The sequence below is a fragment of the Tachypleus tridentatus genome, chromosome 13 (assembly GCF_004210375.1).
Source record: "Tachypleus tridentatus isolate NWPU-2018 chromosome 13, ASM421037v1, whole genome shotgun sequence".
In the NCBI taxonomy this organism is placed as follows: Eukaryota; Metazoa; Arthropoda; class Merostomata; order Xiphosura; family Limulidae; genus Tachypleus; species Tachypleus tridentatus.
The window spans coordinates 112,023,706-112,044,348 of record NC_134837.1 but is presented as its reverse complement, the minus strand read 5'-3'; the positions used below and the strand labels follow the sequence as shown (position 1 = coordinate 112,044,348).

Genomic DNA, 20,643 nt, shown 5'->3' with positions numbered 1-20,643 from the left:
AGCGTGTTAAGGCGTGCGACTCGTAATCTGAGGGTCGCGGGTTCGCATCCCCGTCGCGCCAAACATGCTCGCCCTTTCAGCCGCGGGGGCGTTATAAGTGACGGTCAATCCCACTATTCGTTGGTAAAAGAGTAGCCCAAGAGTTGGCGGTGGGTGGTGATGACTAGCTGCCTTCCCTCTAGTCTTACACTGCTAAATTAGGAACGGCTAGCACAGATAGCCCTCGAGTAGCTTTGTGCGAAATTCAAAAAACAAACAATCTTCACAGTAACAATCAAATTCGTATAGATTCGGTTTATACTCGTTAGAGAAGTGGTTTCATTGTTCTTCAGTGGGAAACAATAACATTAAAATTAATAGTGTGAGAAAATAACGCAATTTAAATATATATCATAAACCGTCGAAAGTTTTTCACTTCCTATTGATCGTTCAACAGTATCTGAAGAATAGATTATTAATAGACTTTATCTGCTGTTTGGTGAATTTATAAAACAGTAGATCTACTTCTTGAGGTGACTCAGAGTTTGATTTAAACTGTCATGAGTTTTTTTTTTCTTTTAGACCTTTATGAAACCATTCCTTTTTCAGTGTAAATTTCTATTGGATTCTTGGAGATCTTTAGTTATTTCTAATTCTTTTAAATAAGAGTTTTATTTCATCTTCATTTCAATTATTCGTTGATAGTTTAACACTCCTACGAAAAGTGGGGCCTAATAGGCCTCAGAACAACTTGAAAGGTTATTAATATTAGGCTATTAATTTTGTATTTAAATGAAATTAGCATTTAAATCCATTAATGAATGGATTAACGAGATTCCCACTGTCCCTATCTACTATCTAGCGAAACCACAGCCAGGGGAACGGGCTTGGAGAAATCAGGACTAGAAACGTCTTTTCGTAGGAGTGTTAAGACTTTGACAATTACATTGGGGAAGATCTATGTTCTTCTGTTATTGTTCATAAGTGGGAGTTTTTTATCTTTCTTATTTTATCTTCTTTGACCTGCAAATATTTGGTTAAAATGCTGGCAGTGTGTAAGTTATGTAAAATATGTTATATCCTACACTTTGATGTCTTTGTATTATTAAGAAAATCGCAATTTGTTATCCATAATGGTTCTGAGTCTTGATAAAATATTCTAAGCCTGTTTTTGTTTTTGGAATATCCCTAATGATTTTGACCATTTTCTCTACTACTTTTGTTTCTTGTATCATAATGGCTGTAGTTTCTCTCTCTGGCTTTAAGCTACTAACTTAGAGCGGAATTGAGGAATAACCTGTCATCTGTACTTCTAATTAACTACATTTTGGCTCATAAAGATTACATTATATTGTTTCATCAATTGCTACTCTCGCTGCTCACGACATTTTCGGCCACAATCCCAATATCTCACGAGGCTCGTCCGGCTAAGAAGATTTAAATGAGGCCTAAATATAAATCTCGCGCTAACAGTGCAAAACATTATTTATAATAAAACTATATTAGTAAAAAGTAAATTAAAATAAAATGTAATTACATTAATATTAATGAAAGCAGGCAATGAATAAACAATAATGTCTCATTTATGGAACACGCAAACACTGGCTGTTGTTTTGATCTGTTGTAGAAAAATGTTTTTGGTTTTTTCTTGGAAATTGTAATATATACTTTTATTTCTAATATGGCGACCCCCGTCCTTGTAACTCAATACAAAGTCAACAGGCTTACGACACTAAATTTAGGATGTCGAGCAGGGATAATCTATAGCATATCTTTTGTTCTTTATAACAGCCAAAATAACATGAAATAGAATAATACTTTTTGTCCCCTGGTTTAACGGCGATGAGGGAAATTAACAAAGCTAAAATCAGAGGCTCGATTCCTCTCGGTGACACAATCCGATGTTATAAACACACACAATTTTTTTCTGTTTGTTTCTTTGTTTGAAATTAAGCACAAAACTACACAGTGGGCTATCTGTGCCTTGTTCACCACGGGTACCGAAACCTGGTTTTTTAGCGTTGTGTCCCATACACAAGGATAAAGTGTCAGTTGAAATTTGCTTTTCTTTCTTTATACTTTATACATATATTCATTTTAAGAATGTGTTTCTTTTTCAGTACTCTACGAGTCGAATTATCTTCATTTTTATTTCTGTTCTTCAGGCCACTTCTTTTAGCGAAAAGTGTTACGTCATCACTCCCAACATGATCAGTTTCGCAGGCCTAGTGTTTGCCGGTTTCGCTGCAAAATGTATGGTTTCTGACAGCATTATCAGACAACGTATCGCAGTGCTCCTGTTCCAAGGCAGAACCTGGTGCGACGCACTAGATGGTATAGTTGCTCGAGATCGGATGGGAATGGTCAAGCACGCATCGCTGCGGTCGACTCCTGGCTACGTGATAGATGGGTTAGCCGACACATTGGGGTTTACTGCATTTCTTGTGGGGTGTTACTACTATCTTCGTCATTGGCCGCCCAACGAAGTCCATTATCGCATCTTACCCTCCAAGGAATACGTGGAGAAGAATGGTGGCCACACGAGCGAAAATGGAAGCCAAACAATTTGGACACCCAGAAGACTCTTCTATGTTGTTTTCTGTTTCGGCATGCAGATAGCGCTCAGTGCCTTCTTCTGGGACCGATACATTCACAGTTACTCAGAACTTTTAGAAACTCCTCAGTCTGCTGTTGGTAAAGCGGTAAGACAAATTAAAAATCGTATTTATAATGTGTGTGTACAATATCCTCTTAACATATATGCTTAAAGATGAAGGTCGAGAGGTTTGTCTGTTGTTAGCTAAATATCATGCGTGGCCTAGTGGTTATGGTGCCTCAAGTGTAAATAGTTCGCATCACTTTTTTACAAAATTGCTTTTCGCACACATTGGGATCATGAGTGTGTTACAAGGGTGACACTCAAGCCCCATTATTCATTTAGAGAAAGAGCTTCAAGAATTGGCGGTGGATGCTGTTGACTATCTGTCTTTCCTCTAGACTATCATTTCAAGAATTAGGGCAGTTCATACGCTTATAACCCTTTTTAGCGTTAGGGTGAAGTTGTCGATATCCTCGATTTCATTTCTAATTGTATTATAAATTATAAATTCTCTGTCTGTTAATAATTATGTTTTAGCTACTGAAACATATTTTGAATGTTTGCAAATGTAAAGAAATTAGATACAGGTTAAACAACCTGTTCAATTCAACAGTTATCCGTTCTTTTGCTTAGACAATATTACACATACACACTGCATATTGATATAACTAGTTATATTCTAACTATCACATTAACATGGACCTATAGCTATAAATCTGTTGCAAACTAGATAACACTTCCTATTCTGATAATGTTTCGTGTTCATGCTGCCTGGTGTTGTGATTTTAAATTATCAAGATACCTATAGTCTTTAACCACACAACTTTCATCATTTTGTTATTTGGTCAAGTCAAGGACATGGAGTTATCGTAAGATTTAACATGTTCCAAGTATTCACTGTTGTAGGTGAGTAGAGGATTAATCTGCTGGATTTTAAATCTGAGGGTCCGTTCCCCTCCACCATTGCCACACAAATGCTCTCTGTACTTTAGATAATTGGTGTATAATCAGACCGATAGTCAATCCCCATAATTTGATTAAAGTAGTCCAAGAGTTGGCGGTGGGTGCTGTTGACTGCCTGACATCTATCTAGGTATTAGCTCAAACGGATGAGTTGCAGCGGTTTTCATTTGATGGTTAAGCTGGCACAGTTTTGTTCGTCTAACGGATCAGCTGGCACAGTTCTTCATGTAACAACTTTCTTGAATTGATTTCAAGCATCATCTTTTACTGCGATTACCAACGTCTTATTTTCATAAGCTGTCTTTACACTTTGTAGTTTAGACTGTTATAGTCCTGCAATGATATTACTCACTTGAAATGTTTACATATAATACAGTCATTCCTGTATAATGATATCCATTTTTTCTATCGCTAAAAAAATTTTTTCACAAAACGTCATATGTACTTTTTCACAAGTGGTTCATTTTCATTGAAATTGGGTCGTATTTTCTTGTGCTTAAAATGATGACCACTAGCTATAGATTTCTCTCGACCAATCACGACGTGAGAGTCCGATCGATCGTTCTAGAACACAAACGTAACAAAATAATAATAAAAAATTTTCATTGTGGTAAACAAAATATTATTTCGATAAAAGTAAGAGTTTTTTTTCACTTTGTCAAAATCCTTACGCGATAGAAAAAATCATTATTCTTGAAATCTGCGTAGTTGAATAACGGAAAATCAAAAACTAAAACAACTTTAGTGAAGATTAAATTCACAGGCATGTGTGTATTTGTTGTATAATATTATGTTATTGAAAGTTGTTAACACTATTATAGTTTATAGTTTAGACCAGTTGTTACATATTGTAATGCTATTGAAGGTTTTTAGCAGCTCTTGTATCAGAATTTGTTATACAGCATTTACAGCTTTGTATGTTTGTTGTTACTTACATTCTGTGTTAAGTACATAGATTGGTATTTAGTAAATACCACAAAAACATCTTGGCACTTCTTCAAATAACGATGAACAAACCCGTTCGCAACTAGTTGTTGTATTTGTGGTGTATTATTTTCCCACGAGGATTTAAAATAGTGTTAAATCATGACACGTTACTTCTAACCATGCAAAACTTGATACTTTAATTTCGGAGAGATCCGAGATCATTTCGTTATAATTTTAACCACGTATTTTTGGTGACCTTTGGCACTTAGTGAAAGGCCGTCTTGACCACAGTCTATATAGGCTAAGCATGAAGCTTATTTGGAGCGTTCCGGAGATAATCTTCGTGACAACCTAATACAAGGTTTTTTTTGTGAGCGTGAGGTTACTAAAACGAGGTGATTTTGGTACAGTAGAGAAACTACGTTGTGCATCTTACAAACTAGTTACTCCTCTATGTTCGGTTTGTGACACCTGTAGAAAATTCTACAAAATCGTACATAGCATATTACATCAGCACCTGGTTCATTGTGTATTAATTACACGTAATGTTAACCTATGGTCTGTATACATTCATAACAGTCTAATGTGAAATCTATAGTCTCTATATATATTTTAGTTATAATCTGATCTGTTAGCCCACTGTCACGAAGATATATTGAGAGACTGTAGGCAAACAGGTGAGACTGTTACGAAGATTAGCCTACATTCTCTCTCTGTGCATCTTCGTGATAGTCTGACCTGTTAAAGACTACGGTCTCTTTCTCTCCCCCTCGGTGTGGATTCCTGTACGCGGTGAGGGGACCTCCCAAGGAAGGTTCTGTTCTTTCAGTTTATCTCCTCTGGGATCTAAACATACACCCACTTGTTTGCCGTGCGTGGCAACCCGTGAAGGGGAGGAGAGGATCCTGGTGGTTAAGGAGTCCAACCATAACACACCACTTTGGCCTTGAATTCCTATAGACGGGCAGTCTTGGGGTGGCCCCCCTTGGGTCAATCGGCTGGTCCCTCGGGCTAGGGTCAACCAAGTAACAGTGTTGGATGTTGTTAACAGGTGTTGTGGACATTATATCTGATGCTGGTGTTTGGGTATAGTGCTCACGAAACCCTGGCGTTGCAGCAGCGTTCTTGTTTGATATTGTAGTGCGTCCCCTCATAAGGCTCCATGGTGGGTGGGGTCAGTGGGCACTGAAATTTCCTTCTTTTTATTGTGGATACTCCTATTAAAAATCTTATTAAAATAGTGAAAAACAGTGTATACTTAAACGACCACGTCTTGAAGATTCTGAGCAGCAATCCTCATCATCTGCACCACCTGTTGCACCTCATTTTCTTATATTGCATTCACGTTCAGACAAACCTTTAGGGCAAATGTCTCTCTTTTTCATTCATAAGGGACTAGAGGGATTTGTTGGCTCTCCAATGTCAGTAAAGAAGCTTCGATCTGGTGACATATTGATGGAAACATCTACATCTCAACACAGTAAACTCCTCTTGCATTCAAAGACACTTGGGGATATACCTATTGAGGTTACACCTCACGCTACTTTGAATTCATCACGAGGAGTTATTGTTGAGAGGAATTTGAAGAACATCCCAGAGTCGGAGTTTCTTGCTGGTTTCTCCACCCAAGAAGTTTCTGCAGTGAGGCGTACATCCACTCTAAGAGATGGAATTATGGTGCCGACCAATGTTCTCATTCTTACATTTACGTCACCACGTCAACCTGCCACCATCAAGGCAGGTTATCTTAATTGCAGAGTACAGCCATACATTACAAACCTTCTCCGATGTTTCCAGTGTCAATGGTTTGGTCACTCGAAGACGTTATGTCGTGGTTCCTTGACTTGTGCTCGTCGCAGTGGTAAGGACCATGATGCCTACGAGTGTGAAACGGACTCTCATTGCATCAATTGCAACGGCTCTCACCCGTCCTACTTTCGTTCTTGCCCTAAATGGTTGGGAGAACAAGAGGTGCAGCGTTTGAATACGATTCATAACATTAATTATCCTGAGGCTCGAAAATTGCTGCCCCCCACCTCATCTCGGACTATGCTGCTGCACTTCGTTCTACAACTACAGTGGGAGTGCAGACGGATCTCTCTGTGCCTCCAAAAGAATTGTTCTCAAAACAAATGAAAAGTCTTTTGACCTCCATGGTTAAAAAAAGCTGATGAATCAACTCCAACTAATTCCAAGATCCACTTCCTTTGGTTCCTAGTACAGACATTTCTTCGGATACATATTTTTCTCCCACCCCAAGATGCAAAACAATCACTCATTTACGTTCTCAGTCTCTGGAATCCCCTTCCAATAGCAAAGACCTGCCCAATCGACCCATGGCAGGATCCATGGAGGTCGATAGACCTCCCTTGGATAAGGACAATAAGAATAAAAGGGCGTGGTCGTAAACAAAAGGGTTATCCACCTAATTCGCCTACACGTAAATAAAAATGGCCATCCTGATACAATGGAACTGTCGAGGTTTACGTTCTAATCTGGATGACATCAAAACACTGGTTGCTTCCTACCATCCTGTATGTCTTTCCTTACAGGAAACATTTATGAAACTTGATAATACAGTCACCTTTTGGCGGTTTTCTTTATACAGAAATCAGATTTTGATGCTCTCATTGAACAGTTGTCGTCTCCCTTTTTCATCCTGGGGGACTTTAATGGACATCATCCGTGTTCTGGGGAACCATCACTGATTGTTCTTTCTAGGGTCGCGCTGTAGAGCGTATGATCAATCTGATGCACAATCTTTCTCTTTTTATTACTGGTTTTTCTACTTATTTTCATGCACCTAGTCAGTCCTTTACTGCTATTGATCTCTCAGTTTGCCCCCTTCACTCTTCTTCCATTTTTCATGGAGGGTTGACAATAATCCACGATGCATTGATAATTTTCCTTTAATTTTGAGAGAAACTGGCTGTGGTCGATGCCACCCGAATTGTGTGCCCCAGTGAAAGCTGGATCATGCAAATTAGCCCTCTTTCACTGCTCTCACATAACTTGATCCTGCCATCGTCCTGCCATCAATAAACGACTAAGTGGCAGCAGTAACTGACTGTATTATACAGGCAGCTGCTCAATGTGTCCCTTAAACCTCGACACGTTTTCCACGATATCCACGTCCGTGGTGGAATCCTGCCTGCTACATGCAGAGATGCCGACCATTACGATTTGAGCGTAATCATTACGATTTTGGTGTATACATTATGACTATACGCTCATACAGACAAATATTACGATTTGTTGCAACTCCCAAATTATTATATATTATATAGGTCTATACAATAAAGTGATAAATTGTTCTCCCAGGGCTTGAAAGAGGTGAAAAAAAAAATTCTAGTGAGATACAAATAAATTTTGATAATAAATAAAAGACATAGTCCAAGTGGCTCCTTGCGATAATTATGTTTGTGCTTGAAATAATAAGAAATATTTGTATCTCCGATGTCTACCAATAGTTTGAGTGCGGTGCTTCTCCATACTGGGTACGTGGGAGAATCCATAGTTACGTCATCAGTGCTTGTCAGCCAATCAGCGCTCGCGTAGATGGGTATTTCTCGTTTTCTAAGCGGCATAGAAATACCAATGCGATCGTTAACAAGTGTAAAAAAAAGAGGACTAAAACTGTGAATCAGATATTTGGGAAAGAGTATAGTGCAAAATATCCGGTCATTGCATCAAAAGTCAGTGACAGTCATGCGTTTTGTACAGTTTGTCACATCGATTTTTCTGCGGCGCATGGCGGGATAAACGATTGTTCCAGACATACAAAATCGGCATCTCACCAACAAAAGGCTGAGGCGAAGACAAAAACAATTCAGATAACGACACTTATGAGTAAGAATTCAGAATATGACACCATAAATGCAGAAGTGATGTTCACGCGATTCGTCATTGCTCATAATTTATCCCTAGCTGTAGCCGATCATGCAGGACATCTATTCAGAAAAATGTTCCCAGACTCTGATATAGCGAAAAAATATGGTTGTGCTAGAACCAAAACTACAGCCATTGTACAAATGTTGGGTTGTGAAGATGACAAAATGATTTCAAGCATATTTACTAACAGTGTTTACAGTTTAGCCGCAGATGGATCCACAGACATGGATGACTCAAAACTGTATCCAATGGTTGTACGACATCTTGACCCTCTGCTTGGAAAAATTTTGTTCTCTTTTGACAATGGTGGAATAGAAAAAGCTTCACTGGGAGAGAATATTTTCAAGCTTTTGGACCACGAACTGACAAAGAGGAAAATTCCGTGGGAAAACTGTCCTAAATTTTCTTCATATAGTGCCTCAGTTATGTCTGGTATAGGTAAAGGTGTGATGGGACACATCTCAAGACGACAGACTAGCATTTATTTCATGGGCTTTGCCTGTCACCTCATGAATATTGCTGCCCAGAAAGCTTCCAGAGAACTGTCCTGCCCAGTTTCTAATATATTTATAGATATCTAGTATTTTCTGGACAAAAGTGCTTGCAGAAAACATTTCAAAGAGTTTCAAGGATTGTATGACAAAGAAACAAGAAAAATTCTACAACTTGTTAACACAAGATGGCTATCACTTGGGGTGTGCCTCAACAGAATATTGGACATGTGGAAGCCATTGAAGAAGTATATTCACTGTGAAAAGGAAAAATTAGATTCAAAAGGATCTAAACGTGCAGCTTAGTCAGGCAGAAAGACTTTAACAGTCAGGATATCCTCTCAGCCACACAGGGACACAGTCAAGACACCTTCCCAACCACACAGGGACACACTCAAGACACCCTCCCAGCCACACAGGGACACAAGACAACAGTCTCCAAAAGCAGACAAAGAAACATTAGATATAACTCAATATTTGTTTAGGCAGTCTGACCTTGAACTAAAGAAGAGACAATCAATGAAAAAAAAGAAGAAAACGAAAGCTAGCAAGGAAGTAACTAAGAAAAGTTATGCGCAAAGCAAGTTAGATAAGATAACAGTTTTCTTGGACAACAAAATGAACTTGTTATTTTGTCTTTTTCTTCAGTCTGCATTTCTTCTATTTGAGCGAGCTAATTTGATATTGCGAAGAGAAGAACCTTGCATACACATTATGCATATAACTCTGATTACACAAGTTAAAAATATACTTGTCAGATACATCAAGCCAGAATATCTTGAAGGCAACATCACTGAACTTGACTACAACAATGAATCCTTACACAAATCTGATGAGGCAGCATCTTTTGGAAATGCTGCCAAGGAATACATTGTTAAATATAAAACGGACCTGGACCTGATAAACTTCTACACCAGTGTCAAGAAATACTATATTGCAACTACAAATTACATGATGAAACATTTCCCTCTAAATGATGAACTTCTGATTCACGCAGAGGTTGCTGATCCAAAACTGAAAGTCAGCAAAGATTTATCTTCTCTACGCTTTTTCACAAACAGGTATTCTGTCCTTGTCAATACACATGAACACGATACTACTGACAAGTTGGAAGGGCAATATTCGAACTATCAAATTGACACTTTCTCAGAAACTGTTCTTCAGTTGAATGTTGACAAGTTTTGGGTTCAGCTGTCTACAGTTAAGGATGGAAATGGTAACCAGAAGTATGACATTCTGTGTAGGGTTATGCTTGGAATTCTTACAATCTTCCACTCTAATGCTGACAGTGAAAGGATATTTAGTTTAGTGACTAAAAACAAAAGCAAGTTCAGACCAAACTTGAGCACCTCAGTTTTGAGCAGTATTATAACACACAAGATGTGTATGCAGTCAAATGGGCAATGTTGTTATAACTCCCAACCATCCTGAGACATTCTCATGAAAGCAAAGGCTGCAACAGCTGCAGAACTATTACAATAAGTGTCATAAACATGATATAAACTAGTCCTTACACAGAGGCTTTTTCTGCTTACTGTTTGTGCATGTTCAATGTTGTTTTACCAGTATGTTTGTTACTCTGAACTAAATAAAAGACATAATTTCAAAAGATTTTTTTTTAAAATTTATTTATTAAATACACAAAACAGAGTCATAAATGAGCAATCTAAAGCAGTAATAAATAAAAATAATTATAATAATAATATAATAATAAACAGTTTAGAGACATTGGTCAGGCCTAGTAGCTGCAAATGATAAAGGGCTCTGTCTACAATCATTACGCTCAGTCATTTGAAATAGTTGGCATCTCTGTACATGGCACGGAAGGCTCAAAAATTGGCCTGGGATACTATCCGTAGATATCCCACACTCTCAAACTGCATCGCTTTCCAGCAGGGCCGCGAACATTTTTGGTGGGTAAGACATCAAAGTCAGAAGGAATCTTGGATTAAGCTCACAACCAGCATATCTTCTACCACCAGTTCCAAAGTCATATGGGACAAGATTCGAAAGGTCAGTGGGCAATATAACTCTGTTCCCCTCTCTATCTTGCTCTCTCCTGGCCAGGAAGTAGCTGATACCTGGAGCATCGCCGATACTCTAGGTGAAAGCATTTGCCGGGTATCCAGCACTTTTGTTTCTTCTTCCACCTTCTTAGCCATCACGACTCGGGCAGAGCAATCACCTATTTTCTTTCGAGCTAATTGTCTCTATGACTGTAATCGTCCCTTTACACTGGTGGAACACAAAATGGCCTTTCATCAGTCTGGCAGTACATCGGTTGGACCTGATGATATACACTATGACATGCTGCGCCGTTTATCTCCTGCTTTTTTTGCTATTCTACTTATTGTTCTGAACCGGATCTGGCAGGAGAATGTTTTTTCCTGATGTTTGGCGCCAGGCTATTGTCCTACCTTTCTCCAAGCCTGGGAAGGATCCCAAGATTCCTTTAAACTACCGTCCAATTGCTTTGACGAGCTGTCTCTGTAAGACCTTAGAGAGGATGATTAATGCTCGTCTTGTTTGGTTCTTCGAATCAAACAACCTCCTCTTGCCCACCCAGTGTGGGCTCCGACGACAGCGCTCCATCGTGGACCACCTGATTCGACTTGAAACATCAATCAGAGAAGCCTTTCTCAAACGACAAGATCTTGTATCAATATTCTTTGACATTGAGAAGGCTTATGATACAACATGGAGGTATGGCATTTTGCGATACCTCCATATATATGTGTTACGTGGCCATTTGCCCATTTTATTTTAAAAAAAAATTTAATGGACAGGAGATTCCAAGTTTGTGTGGGTTCGATACTTTCCCGTTATTTTCTACAGAAACTTGGAGTCCCTTAGGGCTGTGTTTTGAGTGTCACGCTGTTCAGTATACAAAATTAATGTTATCACTGAACAACTCCCTCTCACTGTTGCAAACGGACTCTATGTCGACGACTTTTACATCTCATGTCAGTCGTCGAACATGAGGTATATTGAGTGGCAGCTACAGACTGCCCTCAATTGTTTACTGAAGTGGACCACAGCAAACAGCTTTAACTTCTCTCTAAAACTGTTTGCATGCAATTTTGCTGCCAATGGGGTATTCACCGTGATCCTGAACTCCGTATCGGTGAAGTTGTGCTGCCTGTGGTCCCTGAGACAAAGTTCTTGGGGCTTGTCTTTGACCATAAGCTAACCTTTATACCACACATCAAACAGCTACGGGTCAAGTGTACAAGATCACTGAACATCCTCCGTGTCCTTTTTTCTACCACTTGGGGAGCAGATTGATGTTTTATGCTAAAGAATTCGACTATGGATCACTGGTCTATGGCTCTGCCAGACCATCAGCCTTAAAGATGCTGGATCCCATTCATCATCAAGGTCTTCGGCTCTGCACTGAGGCTTTCTGCACTTCCCCAGTTCAGAGCTTATACACTGAGTCTCATGAACCTTCCTTGCATCTCCGCCGTTTGCAACTGTCTTTACTATATGCTTTGAAACTTCGTTCCTTACCAAAGCATCCCACCTGGGATTGTGTTTTCCTTCCTCGGTAAGCCATGCTTTTTCAGACCAGATGGTCTGCCATTGCTCCTTTTGGCCTTTGTATCCAGGTGCAGTTGGATGAATTGGGTCTATCCTTGGATAACATTGTTGCATCCACTGGTCAGCCCATCCCACCATGGCTTCTTACAATCCCCAATTGTGACCTATCTTCAAGTCATCTGAGAAAAGTAGACACACTCCTGATTGGAAATACTGTCTGATATTTGCTGAACATTTTTCGAACCATCTTTCTATTCCTGTTTATACAGATGGTTCGAAATCAGGTGACTGTGTGGGCTCTGCCATGGTTTGTTGTGGTTCGGTGGTTGTGTACAGAATCCCCTCTACATCTTCTGTGTTCACTGCTGAACTGTACGCCATATCTCTTGCACTGGATCATAATTGAAGCTAAGCAGTACTCCAACTGCACTATTTATACTGACTCGCTTAGTTCCCTACTGGCCCTGGAATCGCTTCACGTTGGCTCACACCCTGTTCTCGCTGATGTTCAAAACTGACTGGTTCATTTCTCATAAACATCTACTTCTATCCAGTTTTTCTAGATACCGGGCCATGTTGGTATTCGTGGGAACGAGCTCGCTGACGCCGCAGCAAAATCTATCTGCTCTGGCACTATCACCACTGTGCCTGTTCCATACATGGACTATGGTCCTGTATTCAAGGCTCGGCTCCATGCCAGTTGGCAGTCGACTTGGAACGAGCAACGTGACAACAAGTTTTCCAAATAAAACCCTAAATTGGACTTTGGCCGTCTTGCTTCCGTAAGGATCGGAAAGAGGAAGTTGTTCTAACTAGACTACGCATTGGTCACAGTTTTTTAATTCATCGTTTTCTTTTATCTGGAACTGATGCACCAGTGTGTAGCCTGTGTAACACTCAGATCACAATAAGCCACGTTGTACTTTCTTGTTGTCGTTACGACTCTCAACGACAGCACCATTTCACACATGTTCTGTCCCAAGGTTTGTACATAACGTTAGACAATGTTATTGGTGATGGTGACACTGTCCACCTTCGTAATGTTTTTAATTTTTTAAAGGCCATTAATCTTTTTAATGCCATTTAAGATTTTTGGATTTATACATTACACAATTTTAATGTGGCTCCCTTTTAAAAATCACAGTTCATCTAGTTCGATTTGAAATTAGAAACTGGCTGTAACATTAAATGGCTTGAAACCAGGACTGAAAAGGCCAACTTCAGATGACTAACACTGCTGTTTGAACTATCCATTTGAACTACCCATTAGTTATCCTGGCGAGTTATTATTATAATTTTGCTACACGTCTTTCAAAACCTTTTTCTTACTTTCCTTTTTGAAAATGGCCATAACGTCAAATAACGAGGAACCAGGACTGGAAAGGCCAACTTCAGATGACGGACGGTAGTTTTTCTACTTACCTGTTAGTCTTCCTGGCGAGTTATGATAATTACAATTATGCTACAGAAAGTCCTTTACAACTTGTATTACTGTAGTTTTTCTTTTAACATTTTAGACTAGATGTAAACATTGGTTTTATCTATTTATGTTTTTTAAACTTTGTTTTGTTTTACTTTAATTTCTCTTTATGAATTTTACTAAATTTACTTTGATTTTAACTTTTTACCAGATGTTTGATGCAGATATCCAAGCTGCTTTGTGTCATAAAACACCAAATCAACCAACCAACCAACTCTCTCTCTGTATATCTCCATGATAGTCTGACTTGTTAGAGACTACAGTCTCTCTCTCTGTGTATCTCCGTGATAGTCTGACCTGTAAGAGACTACAGTCTCTCTCTCTCTCTGTATATCTCCGTGATAGTCTGACCTGTAAGAGACTACAGTCTCTCTCTCTCTCTGTATATCTCCGTGATAGTCTGACCTGTTAGAGACTACAGTCAATAAATATTTGTGTTGTCTTAATTAATTAGTTTAATGTCTGTTAAAGTATACATTCTCGTTACGTTGCATTTGAGGTAACAACTCATGTTCTATATTCTGGTAACTTTGTCAGTTCGACACCTTGAATGTCACCTTATCTTTAGTGACTCTGTGTTTCAATAAGCGATTGACTAGATAAACGGGATTCTAATCAAAACACATACTCGGTGATAATTAGTGCGATGGATAGTTTGTAGATATTAATAATTGTTTATTACTTTTCTCTATTATAGATGGCGCAGAACGAACAGATGAAGTCGTCATTCACGTGGATAACCATGTGGTTCTGGAGAGTTTGTAACGCCCACTGTTTAATCCAATTTTTATTGGTGGCAATAGTTATCGATAAGATGTGGGTGAGTAAAATGTTACTACTGTCAGCCATCTTTAATATTACACCATAAAACGTGTAATTACGTGTGACTAGGTACCATGTTCATATTCCTACGTTATAATGAAATAATACGCAGTAGAATTTAGTACTAGTTGTTAGGGCACTCGACTCGCAACTTCCCGGTCAAGAGTTCGAATCCCTTTACCAAATATACTCGTCCTTTCAACGGTGGGATCATTGCAATGTAACGGTCAGTCAGTTTCACTTTTACTTGATAAAGAGTAACCCAACAGTTGGCGGTGGTCGGTGTTGACTAGCTGAGTTCCCTCTAGTCTACCACTGCTAAATTAAGAATGATAATGGGAGTAGCTCTCGAGTAGCATCGCGCGAAACTCAACAGACAAACATGGAATTTAGTAGAGAGACGTAAATATTGAATTAATAGTTCTTGTTATTTTACTATAGAAATTATTTAATTATAGATCGTGTAATCGACAAACTGTAATACGTTAGTATAAATACTGTAAAGCTGTATATTTGATCTTTTTGTCTATAGTTTGATTTATGGGTTAAACTGTGGTTTGTTAGCTTAAATTTATTTCGAGAAAGATTCTGTGATGCCACTTATTAACGAATGCAGTTTTTCCTTCCGTCAGATACTGGGCCGGCATGGCCAGGTGGTTAAGGCACTCGACTCGTAATTTGAGGGTCGCGGGTTCGAATTCCCGTCACGCCAAACATGCTCACCATTTCAGCCGTGCGGGCGTTATAATGTTACGGTCAATCCTACCATTCGTTGGTAAAAGAGTAGCCTTCCCTCTAGCTAATAGCTCTCATGTAGTTTTGCGCGAAATTCAAAACAAACCAAACCGTCAAATATTATCAAGAGAGGTGAAAATTTTGTGGTTTTATGTGTCTTTCCACCTGTTGAACGACACCCGAGCCAAACGGTCAAGTCAGAGATTCTTCGCTAATCTTAGACTGCCTTTGAATTAGAACAGTTGACAACAATAACCTCCCAAAGCGGCTACCCTTACCTGATTGGCTGTCACTGAACAAACAATAATGATAGTGCTGAGCCTATAACGTAGTACTGCATCTCGAACTGGAGACCTTCCGATTCTCTGTCCGATACGCTAACTTCTAGGTCACTCTCAGACCATGGAACGAATGGTGTTTGTTTTAAAAAACAAACAAACTTTAACTGGCTTCGAATCAACTTATCAGAGAGGATTTAACTTACATCTAAAGTAGGTGTTATGACACCGAAATTAATCAGAGTGGTTTTAACGTTCATCTAAAGAAGGTGCTATATTACATACTTAAACGAACATTAACGAAAGAATGGGTTGAAACTTACATAGAAAACTCACACAATCTCATAAGGGTTCCATTCATTAACATCGTTTGGGATTTAAGATAAATAATTGAGTATATATCTCAGGACCAATCTCGTGCAATGTTAACACTAACTGGAAATGCCAACTTCAGGTGAGTGACCGTGATATTTGTATTTACCTGTTAGTTATGATAATTATAGTTATACTACAGAAAGTCCTTTACAACTTGTATTACTTTAGTTTTACTCTTAACGTTGTAGACGAGATGTAAACATTGGTTTTATGCTGTTTATGTTTTTTAACTTTGTTTTGTTTTACCTTAATTTCATTTTATAAATTTTACTAAATTTACTCTAGTTTTAACTATTTACTGGATGTTTGGTGCAGATAGCCAAGCTGCTTTGTGCCATAAAGCACCAAATCAACCAACCAGTTCAATTTACTCACGAGAATATACTTTAAATATGATTCTGAATTCATTTTCTGATTAGAATATGTGCAATTATTTCGCCCCCCGCTAGTACAGCGGTATGTCTCCGGATTTACAACGCTAAAATCAGGGGTTCGATTCCCCTCGGTGAGCTGAGCAGATAGCCCTTTGTGGCTTTGCTATACGAAAAACACGCAATTATTTCGTGTAATACGTGTTGAAGACAAATTTATGTCTTTGTCATTCTTGAAGATAGGTAATGCCTTTACTACATGCGACCTTTTATAAGTTTGGGGAAGTGCTCTACCCTATCATACTGGTAATATCTAGAGACCTCAGCACCATCAATGTAGAATAAGAATGACTAGTCACGTACTATTACAGTCTCACTGGATAAATTCAAGGCTTTGTTTCATAGAAAATCCTTTCATTTAATTAGTTCTACTCAAGTTTTATTACTGAATTTGACCTGATGCTGACTCAGTGTAGAAGCGGCAAGTGGTAACAAATATACCCCCATACACTGGATACATTCATCACTGTTCCTGTGAGTGTGTTTTCGTATAGGAAAGCCACATCAGGCTATCTGCTGAATTCATCAAGGGGAATCGAACCCCCTGATTTTAGTGTTGTACGTCCGTAGACTTACCGCTATACCAGTTGGGTACTGTTCCTGTCAAACCTTACTTTGTCAAATTTGCCTTTCAATTTGGTTCAGTTCACCTGAATATATCATGATTATGTCTTTTGTTTTGGTTTATGTTGGTTTTTTTTTGTGTTCCATTTTTACATATTGATTGTAGCACGTCTATAACAGCCATACTTACTGTAAATTAAGTCCTCTATTCTTTGTCTAAGATTGATCAAGCGTTCAATTCTATCCGTCGTAGACAAAATATCAGTTGTAACAGACAGCAGCACATCATTGATTGTAGATTAAGTCTTTCAGACTTTGTCCAAGTAACATTATTGATGAAAAACCCATTTCATATAACGCATGTGTATGACTAGGATTGACTGCTTTATATATACAGAAACTGTTATCTTGTAGTCCTTATAACATTAAAAAAAAAGTGTAGGCTGTGTTTCACGCATAAGCAGGAATGTTCATTCTCACTTTGTTAATTCATAATTGAAAATTTCTCTTCCGGAAACGTGATAATTAATTTCATGGTTTACAAGGGTCTAAGGTCAACTTGGCAGTATCAAAGCAGCGGCATTTCTAAATAAAATAACAATTTATCAATGACTATAAAGCTAATTTCTTTTCTGACAAATTGGTACCATCCAATCTCACAAGTACTCGTACGGTTCAACTTTTTTACTTATGAGGCCTTCATAAAGGTACATGACTTAAGTCTGTGGACTTAATTGCTTACCGTGTAGGTGTCACTATAATTTATGATTTTATGATCCATACTGAGCTTTTCACGGGTATTGACCATGTTCTGGTTTTGTTTTGGTTATCACCCCTAGCAACCACCGTGTATCGTGACAGGAGTGAATCAACTTTTTTATGATAATGACGAGAAAATAATTATTAACCCTCAGGTTTTCATACCACACTTACACAGAAACAAGTGTGTAGCTAGCTGTTTTAATAAGTATACTTTCAACACTCTTAATCTCCTTTATTGTGAAGCAACGTATTTACTTTATTCTTACTAGAGGGCGTCAGTATTCTGTAAAGATGTTCGTTCAAACTTAAGGTTTCTAGGGATGTGCAACAGTGATTTCCAAGAGTTATGATTGTTTATATGGGAAATCATAACAAACAAGAACCATATATACTTTTAACATTTTTTTTCTCTCCGTTCTTGTTTTTTTTTAAAAACCCGTTTATTAATCACAAGGTTACACAATGGTATTTCTTGAGCTGTGCCCACCATGACCATCGAAACCCAGTTTTTAGCTCTGTGAGCTCGCCCTTTCAGCCGTGGGGGCGTTATAAAGTTACGGTCAATCCCACTATTCGTTGGTAAAAGAGTAGCCCAAGAGTTGGCGGTGGGTGGTGATGACTAGCTGCCTTCCCTCTAGTCTTACACTGCTAAATTAGGGATAATTTTCTAGCTACTAGCCCTCGAGTAGCTTTGTGCGAAATTCAAAAACACAAACAGACAGCTCTGTGAGCCCTCACATTTCCCTCTGAGCCACTGAGGGGGGTGAGGAACTAGTGTTAAGGGATGTGAATTACATAATTCGTATATAAAGTTCTTTTACAGTTATGATTACTTAAAAACAAGGTTAGAAGGTAAGTTGTTAGATTCATTTCTTTCATAATGTTGTTTGTTTATGATATACGAGACACTCCTGGAGTAAGTTAGTGTTATTACATTGCAGTTAACGTTATCACTTGTGTTTTAGAAAAGAAAACAAACTAAGAGGAACTTTTGCCACGTGAGCCTTAGTAAATCTTTTACTGTCAATAAGAATGTGTGACTGAATTGATGATTATTTGTGTGAAACTAGCAGCTGATTATTAGCGGTACTTATCTCTCAGTTGAGACGATATGTCTCCTGAATCAATCTCGGTTAAAACGAAAAACCTTCTGCCAATTTAATCGTGCTACAAGTTCAATGGAATAATGACAAGTATGTGAAGCTTTATCTTTGAACGTTTCACCCTTCTTTTCTGTAGTAGGATCATTCGACACCTAAGAAACATGAAAACATTTCACGGACATCTTTTGCCTATCTTTGTATGTCTTGATACTGCGTTGCCTGTCTGTCTGCCAGTCAACAGACACTAAAATGATATCATATAAGAGGTTGAAAACACTAAATCTTAGCCGTTCAGTGGCAGATGTGAAGACTTATTAACTTTGAAAACCGAGTTTCAACACATCATAGCACAGATAGCCATTTGTGTGGTTTTGTGTTTAAAAACTAAATTTGAATGGAGTCTAGAGATCGACGTTCTTGGCTGCGTAGCGCAAGGTCTTTAAGGTTTAAGCTCCTCACTTTTATCTACCAGGATGTTATAACCGTCACTGTTGACTTCGTTATTCGCTTAAGAGTAACCGAGAAGGCGGAGGATACTGCTGATATGGAATCTTTGTGTTGTTTTTTTAACTTGGCCATTTATTTTGGGTATGTGATGCATAAGGTAAAAGATACACCAAATATAAAAATTAACAGGAAGGTTTTGGCCATCATATATTTAATAGAATATATAGTACAGCCTAATCTGTAGTCAAACTAAAGGTCTTAAAATTAAGAGGCAAGAGTGATCCAGTGGTTGGCATACCAATCATGGATATAAGGATCCGTCACTCACGTCCCATCACCACTGAGATGCGTTATAAGTGTAACGATCAGACAAGACCTATTGCCGTTGACTAGCTGATTTGTCTCTAGTCTATTTGAGCAGACACCTGAAACATGCTTAACACGAGAAAAGAAATTTAGATAAAGAAAACTGAAACACAAGTATGTTGCGATATTACATCACGTTATACATGTAATTCCTTCTTGTTGTTAACAGGTTAAAATAAAAATAGCACATCACAGATTGCAGTCAATAAAAAAAAACGTTCGTTTTGTGTTTGCTGAATTTAACTGAAAATGACTTTCAAACTGAATACTTAAACACGATGTTTTCATACTGTATTCTGCCCACTGCTGGTATCGAAACTCGATTTATTGCGTGATAAGCCATAAGACTTGCCACTGAGGGAGGGGCGAAATATTTTAAAGTTTTATGCGAATGTTAATAACTGAGATAACTTACTGTCTTTTACAGGAGTTCTTTAGATACGTACAATATTCAGGATTCGCAGTTCTTCTGATCTTGGCTTTCTTCAGCGAGCTTAACCTTCATCTAGTAAGTATGATTTATACATATCTTTCACTTGGTATGTCTCTAAAATATATATAATTCAAAATATATTGCTTAAATGCTTTACGTTTCGACCGAAACGGCTATTTTCACCCAACAACTCGTTACGTATTTTGAGACATAGTATTTCCAGTACGTAAATTCATTTATTTAAATGACGTGTATCGTAGGCTGCTGACCTGTGTTCGAATCAATATACGTGTTTTTAACGCTAATATTGTTGGGTCATTACCTTTTATAGTGTTATTGTACGTCCCTATAATTTAAAACACCTGTTACTGGGGCATCGTCTGTGGGTTTGTTTACTTCTCTTCATTTTTAAATATCTACTTTAAATCTGTATTGTTATAGTATTTTGTATCATGTT

General features: G+C 38.3%; 1 protein-coding gene across 13 annotated transcripts in view; it reads left to right on the top strand.

The window, feature by feature from the left end:
• The window catches only part of LOC143239872 (ceramide phosphoethanolamine synthase-like), a 62,707-nt gene that overhangs the window by 37,798 nt on the left and 4,266 nt on the right, over positions 1–20,643 (top strand). For 10 of the 13 annotated variants that reach the window (XM_076481477.1, XM_076481469.1, XM_076481475.1 and 7 more), the window contains exons 3-5: positions 2,145–2,681; positions 14,568–14,690; positions 20,181–20,261. In XM_076481477.1, the coding sequence (XP_076337592.1) occupies positions 2,145–2,681; positions 14,568–14,690; positions 20,181–20,261 (741 nt within the window). The remainder of the gene's footprint in view (positions 1–2,144; positions 2,682–14,567; positions 14,691–20,180; positions 20,262–20,643) is intronic. The other 3 variants (XM_076481478.1, XM_076481479.1, XM_076481480.1) reach the window with 1 other exon arrangement.